Genomic DNA, 23,374 nt, shown 5'->3' with positions numbered 1-23,374 from the left:
ATTTCCATCACGTTGGTATCTTGGGAAGAATTTCATAATGTGGAAAGGACTTGTCAGGCCCTTTTGGGAAGCCAGTTAGTAGTTAGAAAACACTGTCTAGGGCCGTCGCCTCACACACATACCTGGAGGGAAGTAAGACCTCGTCTGGAATCCATGTTTGATCTGACACCAGGCTCTTTGGATCAGACCTTCAGCAACGCTCTGGTTCTGAAACCTGAAGGTGGACCCCTCGGTTGTTCCCCAAGGAGGACCCTACCTGGGGGCGTCCTAACCCTTGGGCACCAGCATCGTGACTCTCCAGGGCCTGTCTTGAATTCTTAGGCATCAGCATCACGCCTTTCCAGCTCTAAACCTGCCATCAAGCGAGTCCCCCGCCTTCTTGCTGGGAAACGCCAGTATTCATCCCGACATCCCTTGGGACCACTGCAGCAGCCCCACGTGGCGGCGAGCCCAGAGGGAAGAAGAAGCGGTGGCAGAACACACGCTGTGGGTACAAAACGACTCCCAGCCATTGCAACTCCCGCAGCCCCATACACATCTCACTACCCGCAAGTACAATCACACCTCTCAGGGTCTCAAAACTGCTTGTCACACCCACTCCCCCACAGTCACCGAAGGGACTTCTCCTCTTTCTCAGGTCTGACACTCTGCGCCCGCAAGACGCCCACTACGCACCACCGCGCGTCCCTTATCCTCAGGCTCCAGGGCAGGTCTTCTGGGCCTCCCAGAAGCCACGGCGCACGCGCACTTCTTCTCGAGTGGAGCCTCGACGGCACAGGACGCAGCCCATGGGCCTGTGGGAAACGTAGTTCCGGAAGGAGGCCCCTCGGATGCTGGGAGTCCAGCCACTCAGGTTTTTCCCAGCATGCAGCGCTGGCCTGCGTGGAAAGCCCCTGTGCCCTGGAGACTCCTGGGAGTGGGTCTTCGCTGAACTGCGCAGGCGCACCCACTGGAGGTGGCGACCCGCGAAGGGGTTCAAGGCGGGTGTGGTAACGGAAGCGGTGGGAGTCCCGCCCCCTCTCCCCCAACCCCGGTTTCTGGTGGGCCGTGAGTTAGTGGCGGTTGGCCCGGTGGCCCTAGCTCCTGAGGCCTCCGTCCGCTCGCATCCTCCTGTGCTCGGACAGCGCTGACTGTCGGGGAAGGCCCCTGAAGTCCGACGGAGTCCTCGCGACGGGTGCAGGAGGACGCTGCAGCCGAGGTGATGGCGTCAGAGGTGACGGCCGTGGAGGGCCTGTGGCTGAACGAGGGGACAGACGCGAGTGAAGAAGGGCCTGTTCCTGGAAGGATCGCAGCTCTCTGGGAGGGCCTGGGGCATCGTTGTCGCAGTCGTGTCTGACCACTGAGCCTCAGGGGCTCAGAGTCCCCGTTCGTCAGTTCTTAGGTGGCCAGTGATGGCTCAGGAACGCCCCTCTGCACCAGGCTGGTTGAAGCACCTGCGTTTGGGTGTGGGGGCCTCTGCCGCGCGGGCTGGGCGCGAAAACCAGTTCACTTCCGGAAGTTGCAGTGGGCGTAGCTCGACGATGACGGTGGTGCGCCACCACCTGCGTTCTTGCGTCTGTTGGGCCCGGACAGTCCATGGGTGTTTCTTGATTTTTCCCGTGTAACCGATCGTAGTATAGGTTCCGTCGTGAACAGAACAGGCAAAATATCACAATCCCCTTGAAGCGGACGTTCTAGGATACAGAAAATACAAAGGATGTAAATAACATACGCACTGTGCGGATGGTGGTGATTCCTCAAAAGAAGAAACAAAGCGAGGGGAGGGGTGTGCTGAGGTCCTGAGCTGTGTGTGCCTCTGGGAGAGTCTTCCTCTGGGACCGTTATCTCTGAGGGTGTGCCTAGGATGTGTGCTTGGGGGTGCCATCGGTATTTCCAGTGATGAAGGCTGGGTGATTCTGTATATTTGTCTGCAGGGCCACATGTGTCTGTCTGATAGGTTCCATGTGTTCCATCATCCTGGTGATGATGGTCCCTGTGTCCAGGCAGGAGTGTCAGTGCCTGTCTCACTGCATGCGGTAGTGGTTTTTTTGTGCCTATGTATGGGCTCCCCAGTATGTGTGTAATGAAATATAAAGGCCTGTCAGGTGCAGATTTACAAGCGGGCTCTACTTAACTTCTAAGAGGCACATAATTATCGTGTATTAAATTCCTACGTGTGCAAAAACTGGAAACCTTTACGATTATTTTTAGTAAGTTTGTGCAAGCTCCATACTGCATGAAATGGAAAGGTTGGGATCAAGCCAACTTTTTAGGTTTATTCAGTAATCAGTGAAATGAAATAAAATTCAGGTATATAAGTAAGTTTTAAGGTTTCTTTATTTTGAGAGAAGTGTGGGGGCAGGGCAGAGAGAGCATCCCAAGCAGACTCTGCTGTCAGCACAGAGCCTGATGTGGGGCTCGATCTCCTGAATCAGGAGATCATGGACCTGAGCTGAAATCAAGAGTTGGATGCTTAATGACCGAGCCACCCAGGCTCTCCTTATGCATAAATGCTTTGATACATATACGTGTCCATGAAACCATGACTGTGATCATAATAAACTAGAAAACTCAGTTTTGAATGAGGACTAAGTTACAAATGGGATATTGGACAGTATAAATTCTCAATTTATTAGATACCTACCAAAAACTGGAGCTCGTTTCAGGGATAAAAATGTTTCCATGTTATAAAATATTATCATATTTTATTATCATATTTTACCAAGAAGACGAAGCAGGCATTGCTGCCCAGTGGTAAAAATTATGGATATGTTAACACATGGACAGTAACAAAGGATTATTTAAAAGGGAGTAATAAATCTGTCAACTCCATGTATGATAATCAACTTACTGAAGATTTACGTGAAGGAGGAAGCTAGAACACTCTTGGAAGTTATGGCAAGTTTTTGTGACTTTGGAATATGGGGAGTTTTCTTACATAAGAAAAAATAGTAAGCTACAAAGGAAGAGAATGAGAAATTAAACTATTAAAACTCATTACAGACCACTGAAATGTAGAATAAAGGGGGTACAAAGATAAACCACAGTCTGGGAGACAATATTTGCAATACGTACAAATGAAAAAGATGCATATCCAGAGTATATGAAGAAATCAGAAGAAACCAATAAGCATACAAATGAATTAAAAGTAAGAAAATGATAAAGATTACACAGACGAAAGACCTACAAAGTGCTCGATATCATTGGTAATTAGTAAAAAGCAAGACACACGAGGCAATCCTGTTTCACATGGACTATATAGGCAAATATTCAACAGTTGCAGTGTGGTCAATCATCTTATGCAAGAATAGTGGGAGTGTTGATTCACACATCCCATTGGCATTTCCTATAATTTGAAATTATCCATAGTCTCCAATTCAGTAGTTTTTCTCCAATGTGTAGAGGATTTGTTATGAACTGCCACTTGGAAATCGAGACAAGAATGATAGGAGCAGCATTTTCCACGCCAGGAAAACATACACATGAAAGAGCCCCGAAACTATAAGCACTGGAAAGGATGAGTAAATTGGGTCACCCCCAGCCACAGATGCCTGCATGCGTGAAACAGACTGAGGCAAGGAAATCAATGACGACCATGTTCCAGGTAATTCTATTCCTATCTTTTCATGAAAAGCTCAAAAAAGGCAGAGTTAGACAAAACACTACTTAGTGATGAGTCGTAGTAAAGCTCTGAAGAATAACTATAAAATTCCAAATACTGGTCACATCTGGGAGTAGGAGGGAAATGAAGGGTGGACACACTGGGGTCTAATATCTGCCCAAAGTCTACCGATGATTGTTCCAAACTACAGAGTTTATATAATATTAATATTTATTGTTTTAATTTTAGAGAGCATGTGTGCAAGTAGGGGAGGAACAAAGGGGGGTGGGGGGGGGAGAGAGAGAGAGAGAGAGAGAAGTCTCAAGCAGGCTCTATGCTCAGTGCAGAGCCCCATGCGGGGCTGGATCCCAGGTCCCTGGGATCACGACCTGAGCCAAAATCAAGAGTTGGGCCATCAACCAACTGAGTTACCCAGGCACCCCTACAATATTAATATTTAAACTTAAGATAAAATTGGGGCACCTGTGTGGCTCAGTTGGTTAAGCAACTGACTCTTGATTTCGGTTCAGGTCATGATCTCATGGTGGTGAGATTGAGCCCCAAGCTGGACTCCGTGCTGAACTTGGGATTCTCTCTCTTCCTCTCTTCTTGCCCCTCCCTCTCCATCTCTCTCTCCCTCTCTCTCTCTCAAAATAAATAAGTAAACTTAAAAAAATAAACTTAAGATAAAATGTTTTATGCAATGTTTGCAAAGTATGAGACATGCTACACAAATTTAAAGAATTGTTTACATGTGAAAAAAAGTACAATTTAAAGATATTTGTTTTACTGTATTATCTGACCACCTACCTCGTTTTGGTTTCAGTCTGTTTGGAAGGTATTCACAAGTCTTTTAACTGAGCCCATTTAACTTGCCCTTATATTCATTTGAGTAGCAACAGATTAAGTATGAGCCCAGTGTCTAGAGAGAACTGGTTACACGAATTTATACCATTGTATGCACCTTGATATGAAATGAGCTGCAGGAATTTATTTCTAATTGAATAAAGTTGAAGCATATACCAGTGTGTAACCATGTTACCTTAATATATCTAAGAGGAGAAAAAACGTAGTTGAAATTGCTTCTCTTTACATAAAGAAAAACTGGTCATAGGTACAAAAACTAATAAAATTGGAATTTGGAGGGGGCAAATGGACACGAATTCTGGAGGGTATGCTAGGAGAGAGTTTTAAGGCAGATTTCTAAACCTCGTGCTGATTATTTAAAACTTGGTGTTCATTTATAAACAATAAACAAGTATATTAACCATATCTAATTTTTAATACTTTATAAATCAAATGAGAAATATATTTTTAATGAGAAGCCTCTCTTCTACATGCTACTTCTCTGAGCTCTAATTTTTATGAAAGCGGACAATACTTTTTGCAAACCATAAAATATGAATTTCTTCAACTTTGTAAATAAGATATGCCATAGAGTGTCCTTCCACTAGCTCTTAAACTGGGAGGTATTTTCAGAAAAGGGAAGCATATTAAATGCACTAGGAATTTTGACTCAATCTGTTCAGCATATTAAACTTCTGGGTCCATGCCAAATTTATATAAGCTTTTGCTATTTTCTTCTATCAGTTAAATGGCCTGAGGGATAGCATAACCGTTCACATTTCAAAGTTCTCTAGGGATATACTAAAACATGGATCTGCAAATAATTTCCTTTTAGTGTAGAATGTGAAGCTGAGGATTTTAATGAACATGTCCGGTAACTTGTGGTCCTTCTGAGAAAAGATCTTGAGCCCAGTTTCAGGCTGTGGGGTTCAAATTCCTCGCTAGCACCTGGCACTTGCAGGCTGCAGTTTCCTGATCTAAAGCAGCAGATGAGGGGGGTGGGGAAGCATGGGTGAGGCCACAACGGTGTCAAGGGCCAAATATCAAAACGTATCCAGACCCTGCACTGCACGTGGTGAAGTCACGATCAAATGTATGTGTGTTAAAAAAAAAAAAAAATTTTATGTTTTTTTTTTTTTTATTTTTTATTTTTAAGAGAGAGACACAGAATCCGAAGCAGGCTCCAGGTTCTGGGCTGTCAGCACAAGAGCCTGATGTGGGGCTCGAACTCAAAAGCGGTGAGATCATAACCTAAGGCCAAGTCAGACGCTCAACCGACTGAGCCACGCAGGTGCCCCCAAATGTCTGTGTTCTTAAAGAGCCCAGACCCAAGGGTGACCTTGCAGTCCCAAGCCAACCTCTGACCCCTGGAGGACACCAGGGCCTCCTGTCCTGTCTTGTCCCAGCCCAGCCGGGATTGGGCACCCCTCCTTCTCTGGACAGAGAGGTATTGCTCGGTGGGGAAATGGGAGTCTGGAAACAGGAGGTGCCGCAGACCTGCGGGAAGACGCCGAAGTCCTTGGGGGAACTAGAGCTGGTTCTACTTGTACCCAAGTGTCCCTACTGTGACCAGCCGGAAGGGGCCAGCCACTCGTGTTGCAGTCGTGCTGAATCGTCCCGTCGGGGGCCCTGGGGCGAGGGTGGTGGATTATCTGGTTGGGAGGGCTGGGGCGGGGTCTGCAAGCCGTGTCCAATCAGGGTCCGCGGCCTCGGAGCACCGTCCAATCAGAACCGCGGGCGGGCTCCCAGCCGTGTGGGCTGGGCTCTGAGACCGCCAGAGGCGCTAGTGTGCACCTGCCCCGTGCGGCTGCAGGTGTCTGGGTCGGCGTCGCGCTCACCTGCCTGGGCCATGGAGCCACGGGGAGGACGCCAGGAGAGCCTGCAGCGAGGCCGCGAGATGGTGAGTGCGCGAGGTCGGCCGAGACCGGGAGGGGCTTGTTCAACAGCCGGTACCGTCTGGAGGTGGCCGCGGCCCGGGTTCCTCTCCCCAACCCCTCTCCAGGGTCTGACCCGAGTTTCTGTCCTTGGCCGCGGGGTTGGGTCCCAGCGTCCTGTCCCATCCCCGCGCGGGTCTGGGGTTCTCAGGACTGCCTGGGGTGACCAGATGAGCACAGCTTGCTATCCACCCGGGGGTCGGGGAATCTCAGCCCGGAGTTAGCTCCTCCTACAAGAGAGCCTTAGGGGACGAGTGAGGAGTGCGGGGAGTCCTGCTTGGGGTCCTGGGCTCGGAGAGATCCCCTGGTATGTCCTGGATCCCTAGGTGACCTCGACCCCAGTTCTCATTTCCTGGAGGGACGTTAGTTGTCAGTTGACCAGATGCTGGTATGGAAGGGAAGAGAGGAATGGTTCCTGCCCCCTGGATTCTCACGGTGAAGGATGAAAAACCCGAAGGACAAAGAAAACCCAGTGAGTTGGTGCTGCAACCTGCAAAGCAAAGTGCACTGCAGACCCGCAGTGGGACAGGAGCCAGTGCCCTTTGGGAGGCTGTTCAGCGAGCATTTCAGAGAACAGGTGTTGGGGGGTGGATGTCCCACGTGGTAGGATGGCCGTGCTTGACCCTTGAGTCATCTCAGTGTTCCCGTTCTGCACTGCCCCGCCCTGAGTTTGTCACCTTGCAAAGATTTATTTGGTTATTCGAGCCTGAGATTTGTCAGTAAATGTAAAATACATTTAATTAATAGAAAGATTAGATAAAAATAATTCCAAAGAAACGGGAAGGTTCAAGTTCAGAAATAATAATAAAAAGATCTAGTCTTACATACCATTTGTTAAAAATTCTTTTGTGCCTTTTTTTTTTTTCCTCTCCTTGAGCATGTGTGGTTAAGTTTCTCACATCTGTTGTTTTCTTTTTGGTGACGACAAATGGAGTTCCAGGGCTTAGCCTCGAGGATGCTACTGGGGAAAAGAATCTAAGAGAAATAGAGAAAGCTTCTCTTGCATTATGAATGCATAAAAATGAATGCATTTACACACACACAAAAGCTTGGCCTATTAATTGGTGAGTTACAAAGACTCACCAAAATGTCAGCTATTTTTTGTTTACTGGGTGGGGAATATATGACTGTGGATAATTTTATTCTGTCTGGTATTATTGGATTTCAGAGATTAATGCTAAATCCTATTTCGTGAAATTTGCATCACATGTTGAAATGTGATTGTTTATAAAGCATTTTATTCCCATGGAAATAATAAAGTGACATCTTTATTTTCTCTGAAAGGAACAGATACTTGTGGGTTTTCTTCTTGAGTCATTTAAAAAGTCATTAGACCCATTGTGGGTTTTCTTCTTTCGTCTTCTCTCTCCTTTATACATGAACACTGGGTTTGAGTGATGTTGCCGGATTCCTCAAACACTGAGTTTGTGTCATTTAAATCAATAGGGTCCAACAAGAGTGACTACCTCAAGTGGGGATAGGGGCCCTGCCCAGTGACTCCAAGCTAAGTAAGGCCAATCATGAGATATCAGAGAGAGAGAGAGAGAGAGAGAGAGAATGAAATGGTTTTTTTCTGGAGCTTCTCTTCTGTGCTCATGTCCCAGCCTGTCCACACCATCCGCAGGAGGAATGTGTGTACCTAGAAATGCTGCAGGGCACTGAAAAATGTGCGTGGTTGGGGGAGAAAGAGTTATGAATTTGGGGGATCATTTGGGTTAGAACTTTAAACTGGCTCCAGCCAAGAGTTTCCTGGGTAGTGAGAACTGAAGCCTGGAGAGGGAGCATTTCCGCACTGCAGGGAGGGGAGTGGAGGGTGTGTGGAGCTCCAGAGTTCATCCCTGTGTCTGCTCAGGTCACCCTATCTCCATCGCTGGGGACTGATCCAGCAGAAGGCTGGCATTTCTGCAGTGAGGTTCTGGACCCCAAGCCTGTGGGTGTGTTTCACCTTCTTGAACCTGGTGGGTGTTCTTTGGGAATGGTGGATAAGTCAGTGGCTCTATCTGAGCCAATGGAAATGTTTGAATTTCATCCCTTCTGATTTCTGTACTGAATGTTGCTGCCATATAACTCCAGTCTCCCTAAAACTTTGGCCTTTTGATTTCCCTATTTGAGTGTTGTAAGATTTTTATTTTCTTGGGTGAGTAGAAATGGATTGAGAGATACAATAGAAGAGAATTCTGAAAGCATACAGAATTTTTCTTCCTTTTTTTTGACAAGAGGACTTCCAGATAGGAGATGGGTGTATTTAAACTCTCTTGGGGCGCCTGGGTGGCGCAGTCGGTTAAGCGTCCGACTTCAGCCAGGTCACGATCTCGCGGTCCGTGAGTTCGAGCCCCGCATCGGGCTCTGGGCTGATGGCTCAGAGCCTGGAGCCTGTTTCCGATTCTGTGTCTCCCTCTCTCTCTGCCCCTCCCCCGTTCATGCTCTGTCTCTCTCTGTCCCCAAAATAAATAAACGTTGAAAAAAAATTAAAAAAAAAGAGTAAACTCTCAGGTTAATTTTTCACTTTTCCCATATTTTTTTTTATATCAGTGATTGTCTCTATAGAGTTATGAAGTTTCAAATGTACTATTCCCAAGACAATTCTTATTTTAATTGATATGAGGAAAATTACCTTTGGATGTGCAAATCCTTGAAAATCCTAGTGCATTGAATAGGTTGGATCCAAACCCCTGATGTGCAAAGTATTCTACTCATTTTTGAAAATAGTTCCTCAACTGAGATGGAGTGGAAATGCAAATAATGACGGTGTCACCTGTCATTTTAGTTGTAAAGATGTTTGAGATATTTCATTTTCATAAACTTTAACTTTCAGGGGATTCTTAACCTTAAAAATAAGTCAGTTATTTTATCAGCAAAAATGGATTTATTTGGAATATAAATTGCAATTTGGGACCTGCGAGGACAGCAAAACCCTAGGCACACCCAACAAACAAAAGAACAACATTATTTTATGGACAAGGAGGAAGTTGGGAGGGATTGTTTTGGACAAAAGTCCATTGGACAGAGGCAAGAGTTCAGGGTGATGACAGTTTCTCTGAGTTGTTGATGGCAGTTTTTCTTGATGAATTATAGGGGTAGTCAATTTCTTTTCTTTTTCTGTAAAGGATCCTCCATTCTTATTTTTTATTTCATTTTTAAGATTTTTGTAAGTAGGCTCTTTGCTCAACGTGAGGCTCAAACTCACAATCCCAAGATCAAGAGTCTCATGCACCTAGGCCAGCCAGGTGCCCTAGGGGTAGTCAATTTCTTTCTTTCTTTCTTTCTTTCTTTTTTTTTTTTAATGTTTATTTATTTTTGAGACAGAGAAAGAGTGTGATCAGGGGAGGGGCAGAGAGAGAGGGAGACACAGAATCTGAAGCAGGGTCCAGGCTCTGAGAGGTCAGCACAGAGCCCGACACGGAGTTGGAACTCACCAACCATGAGTGCATGACCTGAGCTGAAGTCGGAGGCTTATCGACTGAGCCACCCCGTCGCCCCTAGGGGTAGTCAATTTCTTATAGGAGATGCAATGGACATCTCTCGGCCTGTAATTGACAGTTCTTTCCTGTAATTGACGTGGAGTGGTGTGGTTACCCCTTCTGGTCCCCTGACTCCATTTTATCTTTTGTTTTGTTTTGTTTTGTTTTTCTTTTGGGTTTTTATTTTTTCATTTATTATTACTGTTTTTCTCTCCACTCCATTTTAGTGAGACTTTGCTCTATTAATTTTCACAGGATTAAATCTTAACATAACTTCTTATATGGAAAAGTGGTTCCCAAATAAAAATAAAAACCATTAAAAAGCAAAATATAATTGATATAGATTTCTCTTTCTGTAAAGTAAATAATGGATGCAAAGGTTAAAAAAATCTGTAAAACATTGAAAATCTAACTTAAGACAATCCCCTGCCAGCATACTGTGGTCCGTGCTGGTCCTGCCCCAGCCACCTTCAGACAACTAGTTTTAATGATTTCTTGTGCATTTTTGTCAGTGTTTCTTTCTATAAAAACGATTAAAAGTGCAAGAGTTTTTCTTTTGTTATAGGAAAGGTGACATGACGTACACGTGCAGCACACTTTTCTTATTTGTTCTATTGCTAATTCTGCAGACCTTTTCGTAGCAATGACAGATGTCTTTGATTTTCAAGTTTATGCAACCAGTTCTAATTAGGCAATCGATCTGCATGTAATATTTTTCTATTTAAGTTCATTAATCAAACTTTTTCATGTTACGTGGTAAGCAAACATACAAAAAGCATATAATTTTCCAACCTTAATTGATGCTTTAAATTTTATGGTGAAATTTATCGTATTTAGCACACATACAAAGTTTTATTGGACGTTTTAAAACTAATCATGGTGTAAACATCCATAGACTCACCATCTAGATTCATAAATCGGTCTTGGGTAGAGACTCCTGCCATGACCCTCCCTAAATGACGGTCTTGTCCCATCGGTAACTACTGTTTGTTTCTTTGCTTAATCTTCATGCCTTTACCTTTTATGTTTTTTTTACTAAGCAGTGTTCTGCTTACTTTTATCCCTTCGGGACTTTGAATAAATAAATATTAATGGAATTACGCTGAAAAGGCTTCCCCAGGGTTCTTTGCCTCAGTTTGTTTCATACATGCTGCTGTCTGAAACTGCCATCATTCTTCCTTCCATTCCAGTGCTTATGGGATTTGGGTTTTTGAAGTTTTTTTTTTTTTTTGCTTTTGTGAAAAATGCCACTCCCATGAGTCTTGTTTCAGTGTACGAGTGCAAATGCATGGTACATTTACGACATACTGGAGGAAAATCTCTAGATTGTGGATCATGGCCAAGTTCAGATTTATTAGGAAATTCCAATGGAATGTACCAGTTGATTCTCTAAACATCTGTACATAACTGCTTATTTGTTCCATGTGACCATCAATACCCAACATGATCTAATTTAGTAATTTTTGCCCTTCTTGGTATGAAACAAGATTTTATTCTATTTGCTCACTGACAACGAGGTTGACTCTTTTCTCATATGTAGTCTTACATCTTTTGTGATACATGTTTTAACCATTTTGTGATTTCTCATTCATTTGTTTGACCATTCCGTTTTGCTTTACACACACATTTTTATATTTGTATGTGTTGCAAGTATATTTATCTCGAATTGTGGTTTACCTTTTCAGTTTCTTAACTTTAGTAGGGTTGTAATCATCAGTTTCTTCCTTTATAGCTTACTCTTTTTTTATTATTTAAGGAAAGTTTTATATGTAAACATTTTATGGTTATAATTTTAATTATAATAATCTTTTATACTTATAAATTTTATTTAAGAAAAAATCCCCTATTCTTACATCATAAAAACCTTTCCCTTTAACTTCTGAAAGAGTTCTAGTTATGTCTTTTGCATTTAAATCTAGAGTAAATTGATTATTGCCCATGGACTAGATGGCAATACCAAGCATTTTTCCTAGTTGGATGCTAATTTCTCCCTGACCTGTATATTAAAGTATACAGCATTTCTGTCACTGCTTTGCGATGCCTGTTCTGTCATTAATCGAATTTCCATACGCATAGGGTCTCTTCAGGATTCTTTCCCTTTCCATGAATCTATTGGTTTATCCTCTACTAATAACATACTGGCCATATTACTGTGGTTTCAAATTCCTTCATGCATTTGGAAAGCCCCTATCATGTTCTTAAGAAACTTTTTCCCCCCTTTTTTTGGACATTTGTTCTCTGGAGAACTTTAAACTTTCGAGACGTTGTTTTTGTGAAGTTCTGGAAAATCAGGTCTGAGGATTTAATGGAACTTTATAAAGACTACTACGGGTTTCTTTTGGGGGAGCTGACATCCTCATGGCATTGAGTTCTTTCAAAGAACATGTACGGCTTTTCCATGCATTTTACTTTGATATTATCCAATAGAGTTGAAGGTTTTTGTCCATTAGAATCTTTTTATACCCTTCATTAGAATTCTTTATTATGCGCTGGCTTAAAATGACCTTTACCAAGATGTAACTTACATACTATACATACCATAAAATTCACCAACTTAAAGTGTAGAATTCAGTGGTCTGTTTATTCATAGTTCTCACCAGAGTCAACTTTAGTTCATTTTCATCATCTCAAAAGAAACCTCAGACCATTTATCTATCACCTTCCTTCTTACTCCCAGCCATAAATAACCACTAAGGTACTTTTTGCTTCTTGAGAATTTCTTATTCTGGACGTTTCATGTGAATGGAATAACATACTTTGTAGTTCTTTCTCTCACAAGTTCAAGTCTATGGTTGAGTGTCTCCGATGACTTTTTTCCGTTATTGTGCCTTTTCTTTCTTTCTTTCTTTCTTTCTTTCTTTCTTTCTTTCTTTCTTTCTTTCTTTCTTTCTCTCTCTCTCTCTCTCTCTCTCTTTCTTTCTTTCTTTCAAGTTGTAATTTAAATCCTGTGTAGTTAACATATATAGTAACATATAGCTGCAGACTTTAGTGACTCGTCCCTTACATATAACACCCAGTGCTCATCACAACTACCCTCCTTAATGCCCATCACCCATTTAGACCACCACCGTGCACTTCCATCCACCAACCCTCGGTTTCTTCTCTGTAGTTAAGAGTCTCTTATGGTTTGCTTCCCTCTCTCTTTTTTTTTTCCTTTCTTCCCCTGTGTTCATCTGTTTTGTTTTCCACATATGAGTGAAATCATATGGTATTTGTCTCTCTCTGACTGACTTATTTTGCTTAGCATAATACACTCTAGCTCCATCCAGGTCATTGCAAACGGCAAGATTTCATTCTTTTTGACGGCTGAGTAATATTCCATTGTATGTATATACCACATCTTCTTTATCCGTTCATCAGTTGATTGACATGTGGGATGTTTCCATAGTTTGGCTCTTGTTGATAATGCTACTATAAACTTTGGGTTACATGTGCCCCTTTGAATCAGTACTTTTGTATCCTCTGGGTAAAAATCTAGTGGTGCAATTGCTGGGTCATAGGGTAGTTCTATTAAAAATTGTTTTTAATGTTTTATTGATTTTTGAGAGACAAAGAGCGTGAGTGGGGAGGAACAGAGAGAGAGGAGGGCAGAAGATCCAAAGTGGGTTATGTGCTGAGAGCAGCAAGCCTGATGCGGGGCTCAAACTCATGAACTGTGAGATCATGACCTGAGCCCAAGTTGGACACTCAATCAACTGAGCCACCCAGGTATCCCAGTTAGTTCTATTTTTAACTTAAAAAATTTTTTTAAATGTTTTATTTATTTTTGACAGAGAGAGAGAGACAGAGCATGAGCGGGGGAGGGTCAGAGAGAGAGGGAGACACAGAATCCGAAGCAGGCTCCAGGCTCTGAGCCATCAGCATAGAGCCCGATGCGGGGCTCGAACTCACAGACTGTGAGATCATGACCTGAGCCGAAGTCGGACGCTCAACCGACTGAGCCACCCAGGCGCCCCTAACTTTTTGAGGAACCTCATACTATTACCAGAGTGCCTGCATCAGTTTGCATTCCCACCAACAGTGTGAAAAGGTTCCCCTTTCTCCACGTCCTTGCCAACATCTGTTGTTTTCTGAGTTGTTAATTTTAGCCATTCTGACAGATGTGAGGTGGTATCTTGTCATGGTTTTGATTTGTATTTCCCTGGTGATGAGTGATGTTGAGCATCTTTCTATGTGTCTGTTAGCCATCTGTATGTCTTCTTTGGAAAAATGTCTGTTCGTGTCTTGTGCCCATTTCTTAACTGGATTATTTATTTTTTGGGTGTTGAATTTGATAAGTTCTTTATAGATTTTGGATACTAACCCTTTATGAGATCTTTATCTGATACTAACCCTTTATCATTTGCAAATATCTTCTCCTGTTCTGTAGGCTGCCTTTTAGTTTCGTTGATTTAACATAGTACTGAAAGTACAATCAGACAACCAAAAGAAATAAAAGGCACCCAAATCAGCAAGGAAGAAGTCAAACTTTAACTGTTTGCAGATGACATGATACTCTGTACAAAACCTAAAAGACTCCACCAAAAATTTGCTAGAACTGATACGTGAATTGAGCAAAGTTGCACGATATGAAATCGATAGAAATCTGTTGCATTTCCTTTTTTTTTTAATTTTTTTAACGTTTATTTATTTTTGAGACAGAGAGACAGAGCATGAACGGGGGAGGGTCAGAGAGAGGGAGACACAGAATCTGAAACAGGCTCCAGGCTCCGAGCCGTCAGCACAGAGCCCGACGCGGGGCTCGAACTCACGGACCGCAAGATCATGACCTGAGCCGAAGTCGGCCACTTAACCGACTGAGCAACCCAGGCGCCCCTGCATTTCCTTTTTAATTATTATTTTTTATTTTTAGAGACAGCATGAGCAGCGGGGAGGGGCAGAGGGCAAAAGAGAGAATATTGAGCAGGCTCCACGCTCAGCACAAAAGACCCCAAACAGCCAAAGCAATCCTGAAAAAGAAAAACAAAACTGCAGGCATGACAATTCCAGACTTCAAGCTATGTTACAAAGCTGTAGTCATCCAGACAGTATGATGCTGGCACAAGAACAGATACATAGGTCAATGGAAGAGAATAGGAAACCCAGAAATGGACCCACAACTGTATGAAGACCAGTTAAGCTTCAATAAAACAGGAAAGAATAGCCAATGGAAAAAAGTCACTTCAACAAATGGTGTTGGGAAAACTGGACAGCCACATGCAGAAGAATGAAACTGGACCACTTTCTTTACACCATACACAAAAATAAATTCAAAATGGATGAAAAACTTACATTTGAGACAAAACCATCAAAATCATAAAGGAAAACATAGGCAGCAACCTGTTTGACCTCAGCCATAGCAGTTTCTTACTGGACATGTCTCCAGAGGCAAGGGATACAAAAGTTATTGTGCTTTTCAACCCCAGAATTTTCATTTGGTTCGTTTAGAATAATTTCGATCTCTTTTTGACATTATTTGGTGCATCACTGTTATCATATATTCCTTTACATCTTTAATCATTGTTTCCTTTAGTTCTTTGAACATATTTATAAGTTACTTTGAACCCTTCTGTAAACCAACATCTGTTTGCTATTTGTTTCCTGCTTATTTTTTCTTTTTTAAAACAATTTTTAAAAAATATTTTTATTTATTTTTGAGAGGGACAGAGCACCAGCAGGGAAGGGGCAGAGAAAGAGGGAGACACAGAGTCCAAAGCAGGCGCCAGGCTCTGAGCTGTCAGCACAGAGACTGGAGCGGGGCTTGAACTTGGGAACCGTGAGATCATGACCTGAGCTGGAGTCGGGCGCTTAACCAACTGAGCCACCCAGGTGCCCCCCGACCCCTGCTTATTTTTCTGCTGTAAGGGTCACAGTGTCCTTTTTCTTTGCATGCCTTGTAATTTTTTGTTGGAAACTGGACACTATAGATAATATATTGTAGCAACTTTGGGTACTGGCCCCTGTCTTCTGGGCTTCCTGACTGTTGTTTATTTGTGTTTGCTTGGGGACTGGCTGGATTATTTTAGTCAAGTCTATTTCACTCTCCTCCCAACCCCTTCAGTAGTAGGCCTCTGATGTTTCTCCTCAGTCACCCTGGGATGGCAGTAGTGTTGGCAGGGTTTTCTTCATTTTTTTCTCGACCAACCGCTGTTAGCTGTTAATCTCCACTAGTTGTAGGCTGACTGTTTTATTGTTTTGAACATGCCATGGTGCGTACATTGCTCTATCGACTAATCCAGTCAAATTTGGACTCCTTTGAAGGAATGGCTGCACAGGTTAGTGTTTGTTGATCGTTCAGACCCCTGAGGGGCTCCTCCCAGCTTCCTCTTTCCCTATTTGTCCCCTGAAAACAAGGGGGCCACAGTTTTGCCTGTATCTTGAATCTCTTCCCTGTTGCCTTTCACTACAACTTCCACTGTTTTTGAGAGCAGCCTTAGGCTTGGGAATCTCCATGTTCTGTTGTAAATGAAGTCAGTTCTTTGGGGGGAAAGACTAGGAGCTGTTTTACAGCCTGCGTTTCCTCCTCGTCAAGAATCTCTGAGCCAGAGGGCTGCGTTGAAGTGGGGACAATGGCACACCTCCACCTGAGTGACAAGTCCACTTTAAGAGCTGAGCATTGGGGCGCCTGGGTGGCTCAGTCGGTTAGGTGTCGGACTTCGGCTCAGGTCATGATCTCGCGGTCTGTGAGTTCAAGCCCCGCGTCGGGCTCTGTGCTGATGGCTCAGAGCCTGGAGCCTGCTTCGGATTCTGTGTCTCCTCCTCTCTCTGCCCCTCCCCCGCTCATGCTCTGTCTCTCAAAAATAAATACGTGTTAAAAAAAAAAAAGCTGAGCATTAAGTGGAGGAAGAGCATTTGCTTGATGTCTTCTCAGCTTGCCTCTCCTGGGTGCGGAACCTCCGCCTTAGGCAAAACAAGAACAATCAGGTCCCCGTATTCTCAGCATCCCCTGTACCCACTGTAGAGCCCCCATTCTACAAGCGGGGGCTGGCGGAAGTAGAGAGGCCCTCCTGTCGACTGCACTTGCTTGGAGCTTAAACTCAGCAGCAGCTAACTGGGGCAGGATGAGAAATGCTGACGCCCCCCTTTTCTGGCTGGGAGCTGTGTGGACAGGGGTCCTGTGTTCTCGGCTGCAGTCAGAAAAGGAAGTCTAGGGAGAGAGGGAGTGGTCTTGGTTCAAATACCAAACTGTTAATTTCTGGTACTGAATTCGCATAGTTTCTTGAATACTCGTTTCTTCAGCTCTATGTCCTTAGTAAGGATTGTTTCCAGAGGCTTGAACTGATGGCTTTCGTGTTCACTTTTTGACATGAATTTTCCAACTTAATGTTGTTATGAAATGGAAAGGTGCTGAGTTTTATTTTCGTCCTGTGTATCTATTCTAGAATCGTGCTAAAAATCTTATTTTGTGGTTCTTCTTGTTCTGTCGGGGTCCTGTGCAGAGGCTTCTTAGTGCTAAGGATAACAGTGATCTTTTTTATTCTTTTGTAATTCTGCACATTTGTTTATTTTCTTGTGGCACTGGATTGGCTTTTTCATGTAATGTTGACCAGGAGTGAGGCAAGAGGAACTTAGTTTTGTACATTTTTTTTTGGTAGAAAAACTTCACACCGTTTATACATTCCTTCTTTAAAAGTTTATTTATTTTGAGAGAGAGCATGTGCATGCACACACATGCAAGCAGGAGAGGGGCAGAGAGCGGGAGAGAGAGAATCCCAAGCAGGCTCCCTACTGCCAGTGCAGAGAGCCCAACGCAGGGCTCAGACTCACAAACTGTGAGGTCATGACCTGAGCTGAGATCAAGACTCAGATGCTTAACCGACTGAGCCACCCAAGGGCCCCTATATTTTCCTTTTTGAATAATCTTCCCACCCCCCACCACTATGCTCTTTATTGGGCTATGCGTCTTACCATTGGTTCCCCTGCAGTATGAGTTTTTTTTTTCATGTGTTTCTGTTGAACAGTATAAAATCATTTTCTATAATTCTTAAGATGATGTCAGGTAAGTTGTGTTAATTGATTACCATGTTTCATTGCAAAGTATAACATACATGCAGAAACGTACATAAGACATATTGGACAGTCTATAGCAATAATAAAAAATAAACACCTGTGAAGTAAAATCCAGCCCTAGAGCTAAAACAGTGCTTGACATCAGACACCCCACTGGAAATGATTCCCAGTGACCCTCCTCACTCTCTAGATGTAACCAATATCTTGAATGGTGTGAAGGCAGTGTCCGCTCTTTTAGCACCTGTGTATGCAGCATTAAATAAAGATACTCTAATTTTGCATGTCCCACGTTGCATGTAAATGGAATCGCAGTGTAGATTTTAGGTAAGATTCCTTTTGTTTAAAGTTATTTCACGGTCTTCTGTGTGGTAATAATAGTTAATTAACCTTTAATTGCTCTCTTGTATTCACTTGCAAGGATATACCACCATTATTTATTAACTCTGTTACTAGTGGCTACTTGGGTGTTTTCAGATTTTTGCCATTCTGACCGGTGCTCCTGAAGACATTATTAATGAATGTGTCCACTCGGATGTCTTATTGTTATTCCCATGTTGGTATTGCCTGTTAGGAACTTCTCATCCTCTCCCCAAGACCTTAGTCTACATATGGCCTTCTACATCTCAGTTCATGGAAACTCCATCTTTCCAGGGTTTTGGGGTTTTTTTTTTTTGAGATTTTTTACATGTTTTATTTGTATTCTTGAGAGAGCACAAGTGGGGGAGGGGCAGAGAGGGGGGGATAGAAGATCTGAAGCAGGCTCCATGTGGAAGAAGTGAGCCCAATGTGGGCTTGAACTTAGGAACCATGAGATCATGACCTGAGCTGAAGGGAGACGCTTAACTGACTAAGCCACCCAGCCGCCCCCATTATTTCAGTTTTTATTGTGAGACATAATCAGCGTCATCAACTCCTCTCATTCTGTCTTGCCCCAACTTCAGTCCATCAGGAATCTGTAGCCCTTCCCAATATTTCCCCTGTACATTCCACTGTGACCACCCCGGCCGACCCACCTTCCTCTCACCCGGTTATGGCTTTATTTTCTTAACAGGTGTTCTGGTCTCTACATCCATTCCCCATAGTCTGGTCTCAACACAAGTGATGGATCATTAAAGCTAGAGAGGAGACCACTCCTCTGTGCAAAAGCCTGAAGTAGCTCCACAGTTCTCACAGAATCGAATCTGACTAGTTCCCCACAAGATGATGGGCCCAACCTCCCAGCACTCCCCACCATTCTTGACTTACTTCCCATCTCACTTTGCTCCAGTCTCTGGCTATGTGTCTTCGTCCCATTCAGGCTGCTATAACAAAACACCAAAGAGTGGCTTAGAAATGACAGAAATGTATTTCTCACATTGGAGAAATGGGAAGCCTCACGTATGGAGGCTGGGAAGTCCAAGATCAAGGCACCAGAAATCTTGGGTGGAAAGAGCTATTTTGGCATCTTAGAACCTCAGTGTGCACGTGCGTGTGTGTGTACTCAAAATTAATGCATACCGACACCAAGGTTTATGAATGTGGGTATTATGGAAAGGTCTAAGTTTTCATGCCTTCTTCCCTCCTTCTGAGTTATCTTGTCTTCCTCTTTCCTCCTCTTTCTCAATACCTCTTCTGTCTCAAGGGCACACAAAGGAAGAAAGAGTAGCAACTGATTCTGTGATAAATGATATACATAAATAATACACATATAAGTTAATATTAGCATTTCTCCAGGAAAAATGCCTTCATGCTCCTAGTTGGACATATCTACTTTGAATTGCCTAGAGTACATCCAGACACAGGATCGGCTGGCCCACGTTGCAAGTTGGGTTTCCACCTTGGGCCTCTTGTTGGTGAGGGGAAATGAAGGAAAAACTTCAGTGCATTTTTGTTTATTAGAGTCCCGTTTCAATTTGAACTTGGGACCTATGCAGTGCTGACCAATGCGGTGGGCAATAAGGAGACAGATGAAATAGTTTTTGTCACAAGGAATTGGTGGTCATAAAATGGAAATATTTGTTTCATTTGTATAGCATTTCTCTAATTTTTCCAATGTGTTTTGGACTATTCTAGACTCTGTGAAAAGGCAGGGATCACACAGGAAGGGTCACAGTAAAAATGGAGAGAGGGACAAGTTCAATGTATTAGTGGTGTGTTAAGACCATGATACAGAAAGTGAGTGTGGATGTAGATTAGATGTGGGGAGACCATAGAATCTTGTTGGAACTTCCTGTGAATTTGAGTCCACTTCCCCTGTATTACCCATTCTCCTACACATCTGTGGTTTGTTTTAGGACTCAGTGGTCTTTGAGGATGTGGTTGTGGACTTCACCCAAGAGGAGTGGGCCCTGCTGAAACCTGCTCAGAAAAAGCTCTACAAAGATGTGATGCTAGAAACCTTCAGGAACCTGGTCACAGTAGGTAAGGGTGGCATCAATCCTTCACTTAGTTATTTCGATAACAACTATTTCTCATTCATTAAGCCCATTTCAAAATCTGGAATGCGGAAGGAAGACGCATTGGAAAATAAGACAGGCGTGATCACAGCCGTCACAGACCTAGAATCTAACAGTTTCTCAGTGACGGTAAAAATCTATATATTGACCTGTGTTTTTCTTCCTTTCTTGTTTAAAAGACAGCATTCTTCACTGTCCTCAGTATGTGTATATACCCGTGGGTCACTTTGTGGGCATGAAGAAGCTTGTTGTTTGAAACCTTGTGTTTTTTTCCATGCATATTAAATTGCCTACTATTTTGACTTCTTGTGCCTCTTTGTTTTAATTTTATTTATTTATTTTAAGAGAGAGAGAGCATGCATGAGCAGGGAGGGGCAGTGAGAGAGGGAGAGGGAGAGGGAGAGAGAGAGAGAGAGAGAGAGAGAGAGAGAGAATCCCAATCAGGCTCACACTAACAGTGTTCTCTGTCACTGACAATGTGGAGCCCAGTGTGGGGGTTGAACCCATGAAATGTGAGAGCATGACCTGAGCTGAAATCAAGAATCAGATAATTGACCAACTGAGCCACCCAGGAACCCCTCTTGTGTCTCTTAATAATTAAGTTTTGAAACACTGAACTCCTGAATGTATTTCTTTTCTCACAGTTGCCTTTTTCATAAGATTTATTCACTGTTTTGTTTTAGATGATGAGAATCAACTTAGAACCAATGGGTCCACTTCTCAGCAGGTTATTTTTGGAGAAAAATTATCCAATGAGCAGAAAATAGCAAGGTTCACAAAAAATGATTCCTGGACCTCCCTTTTTGGAGAAAATTGGGAAGACCAGTGCATTGAAGATAAGCACAACAACCAGGGGAGACATTTGAGGTGAGTTGCATTTAGGAGAAAATGCAATATCACAGTAGAGAATCTTACTATTTCATGAAATTAAAAAACAAAAACAAAAACAAGAGACCCATAAACCTAGCTCCAGATTTGTTTATTCACAAATCATTCCCTCCCTTTTTTTCCTTCATGTGACTCAGACATTAAGCGTTTGAAAAATAATTTGGTGGAAAACAATGACCAGGGAACCGTACATATGAGAAATGCTGTTGTAGTAATGGGCTGTGCCTCAGCCCATTCTCAGAGCATTTAGTTTATTCCACCTTGAACTAATTCCGACAGGACAGAAAACCTATATTTAGACAGAAAAATGGTAGAAATGTAACCCTCGAGCTCATTAACAAATATTAATAAATAATTAATACACAAACCATTAATAATGTGCCCCCTCCATTTTTTTTTTTTTAGCAGAAATCATATGGTGGAGAGACTCTGTGACAGTAGCAAAGGTAATACATGTGGAGAAACCATCAACCATATTCCAAGTCTTACGCTGTACAAGAAAACGCCTACTGGAGTAAAACTGTATGAGTGTATTCAGTGTGGAAAAGTCTTCAGGCATCGTTCATCCCTTAAGAGGCACAAAAGAAGTCATACTGGACGCAAACTATATCAGTGTGAGGAATGTGGGAAAGCGTTCAGTTGTTCTTCCTACCTAAGGAATCATGTGAAAACTCACAGTGGAGAGAAACCCTATGCCTGTAAACTTTGTGGGAAAACATTTATCCGTTCCCACTCCCTCACTGGACATATAAGGAGTCACACTGGAGAGAAACCCTATGAATGTAAGGAATGTGGGAAAGCCTTCAGTTGCCCCAAATCCTTCCGCGTACATGTGATGATGCACAATGGTGGGAAGCCCTATGAATGTAAGCAGTGTGGGAAAGGCTTTAGCTGTCCCAAATCCTTTCGAGTACATATGATAATGCACACTGGAGAGAAACCCTATGAATGTAAGCAGTGTGGGAAAGCCTACTGTTGGCTCACATCCTTTCAGAGACATGTGAGAATTCACAATGGAGAGAAACCCTATAAATGTGAAAAATGTGGGAAAGCGTTTGGTTGGCCCTCATCCCTACACAAACATGTCCGAATGCACACTGGAGAGAAACGTGTAAACATAAGCAACGTGGGAAGGCCTTCAGTTGGCCCTCATCCTTCCAAAAATGTAAGAACGCACACTGAAGAGAAACGCTACGAGTGTGAAAAATGTGGGAAAGCGTTTGGTTGGTCCTCATCCTTACACAAACATGACAGAAAGCACAGTGGTGAGAAACCCATAAATGCAAGCAATGTGGGAAAGCTTTCAGTCATCCTTCCAAAAATGTAAGAATGCAGACTAGAGAAAAACCCTTTAAGTGTGAAAAATATGGGAAAGCCTTCAGTTGGTCCCAATCCTTCTAAAACCATAAGGATAAAGACTAGAGAGAAACCTCAGACGTGTGAAAAATGTGGGAAAACTTTCAGTTGTCTCAAAGCGTTTCGTAGTCATGTGAGAACTCACAGTCAAAGTTTCTAAATATAAGAAAACCTAGTGCATATTAATTCATGTAAAATAGTTTGGAAAATCCACACCAGAAGAGAAATATTATAAAAGTTACACAGTAGTGCTCAGTATCTCATCCTTAATGTGGACCTCTGGCAAGTGAATTTCCATGTCTCGTTCAACTAAACATTGAGATGAAAATTCTCAAGTATTCTGAGTACATCTACACAGTACATGAATTTTGATATATTGTAGGTTTTCTCCCCCTTCATGAATTCAGTTAATATTTCTGCATCCATTTTGAAGTGTGATTCACCCACGGGTGGTTGATGTGTTTTAAATATGCATTAGGTTTAATTTTATATAGTTTTAAAATTGTTCTGTAAGTATGGGGCCTTTAGACTAATGTGACGTTGGTATTTGTTTGGATTTTCTTACTGGCCACGTATGTTCCAAGCTGGGCATCACTTTCCCATTACATACATATATTCCATTTTACTATCTTCCTGAGAGAACTTACAACTTGACACTTAAAGTTGACACTTCTTTACTTACATCATAAGGTATATGTTCTCAACACATTTTTTTTTTTTTTTTGGCCAGAGGATCGTTATTCCATTATTCCATTTTGCTGGCTTGCAAATTTGTGAATATGTAATTGGCTAGAAATTTGTAGGTATGCAGAGAGCTTGCAAGAGTATAGTTTCGTATGAATTGTTATTTCCGTCTGTTGCTGTATGCTCTTTGTCCTAGCTTCT

General features: G+C 42.8%; 1 protein-coding gene across 1 annotated transcript; it reads left to right on the top strand.

Annotated features, from left to right (window-relative positions):
* The first annotated feature begins 995 nt into the window (after nt 1-995).
* Nucleotides 996-23,164, top strand: ZNF556 (zinc finger protein 556). Its single transcript, XM_027049254.2, has 5 exons — nt 996-3,583; nt 5,583-6,326; nt 20,084-20,210; nt 20,929-21,112; nt 21,539-23,164. Exons 2-5 carry the CDS (start codon nt 5,892-5,894, stop codon nt 22,458-22,460), a joined length of 1,668 nt encoding a protein of 555 aa, XP_026905055.2. The 5' UTR covers nt 996-3,583; nt 5,583-5,891; the 3' UTR covers nt 22,461-23,164.
* Nucleotides 23,165-23,374: the final 210 nt, after the last annotated feature.

Source organism: Acinonyx jubatus, chromosome A2 (assembly GCF_027475565.1).
Source record: "Acinonyx jubatus isolate Ajub_Pintada_27869175 chromosome A2, VMU_Ajub_asm_v1.0, whole genome shotgun sequence".
In the NCBI taxonomy this organism is placed as follows: domain Eukaryota; kingdom Metazoa; phylum Chordata; class Mammalia; order Carnivora; family Felidae; genus Acinonyx; species Acinonyx jubatus.
Note: the sequence above shows the minus strand (reverse complement) of the source record. Positions and strands in the feature narration are given on the sequence as shown.

What these genes read in the sequence shown, in the direction of transcription:
- ZNF556 (XM_027049254.2), top strand. Translation starts at nt 5,892, where the DNA reads ATGGGAGTCTGGAAACAGGAGGTGCCGCAGACCTGCGGGAAGACGCCG. An exon ending in TGCAGCGAGGCCGCGAGATG is followed by an intron (nt 6,327 to 20,083) that starts GTGAGTGCGCGA and finishes GGTTTGTTTTAG; the next exon opens with GACTCAGTGGTCTTTGAGGA. An exon ending in CAGGAACCTGGTCACAGTAG is followed by an intron (nt 20,211 to 20,928) that starts GTAAGGGTGGCA and finishes GTTTTGTTTTAG; the next exon opens with ATGATGAGAATCAACTTAGA.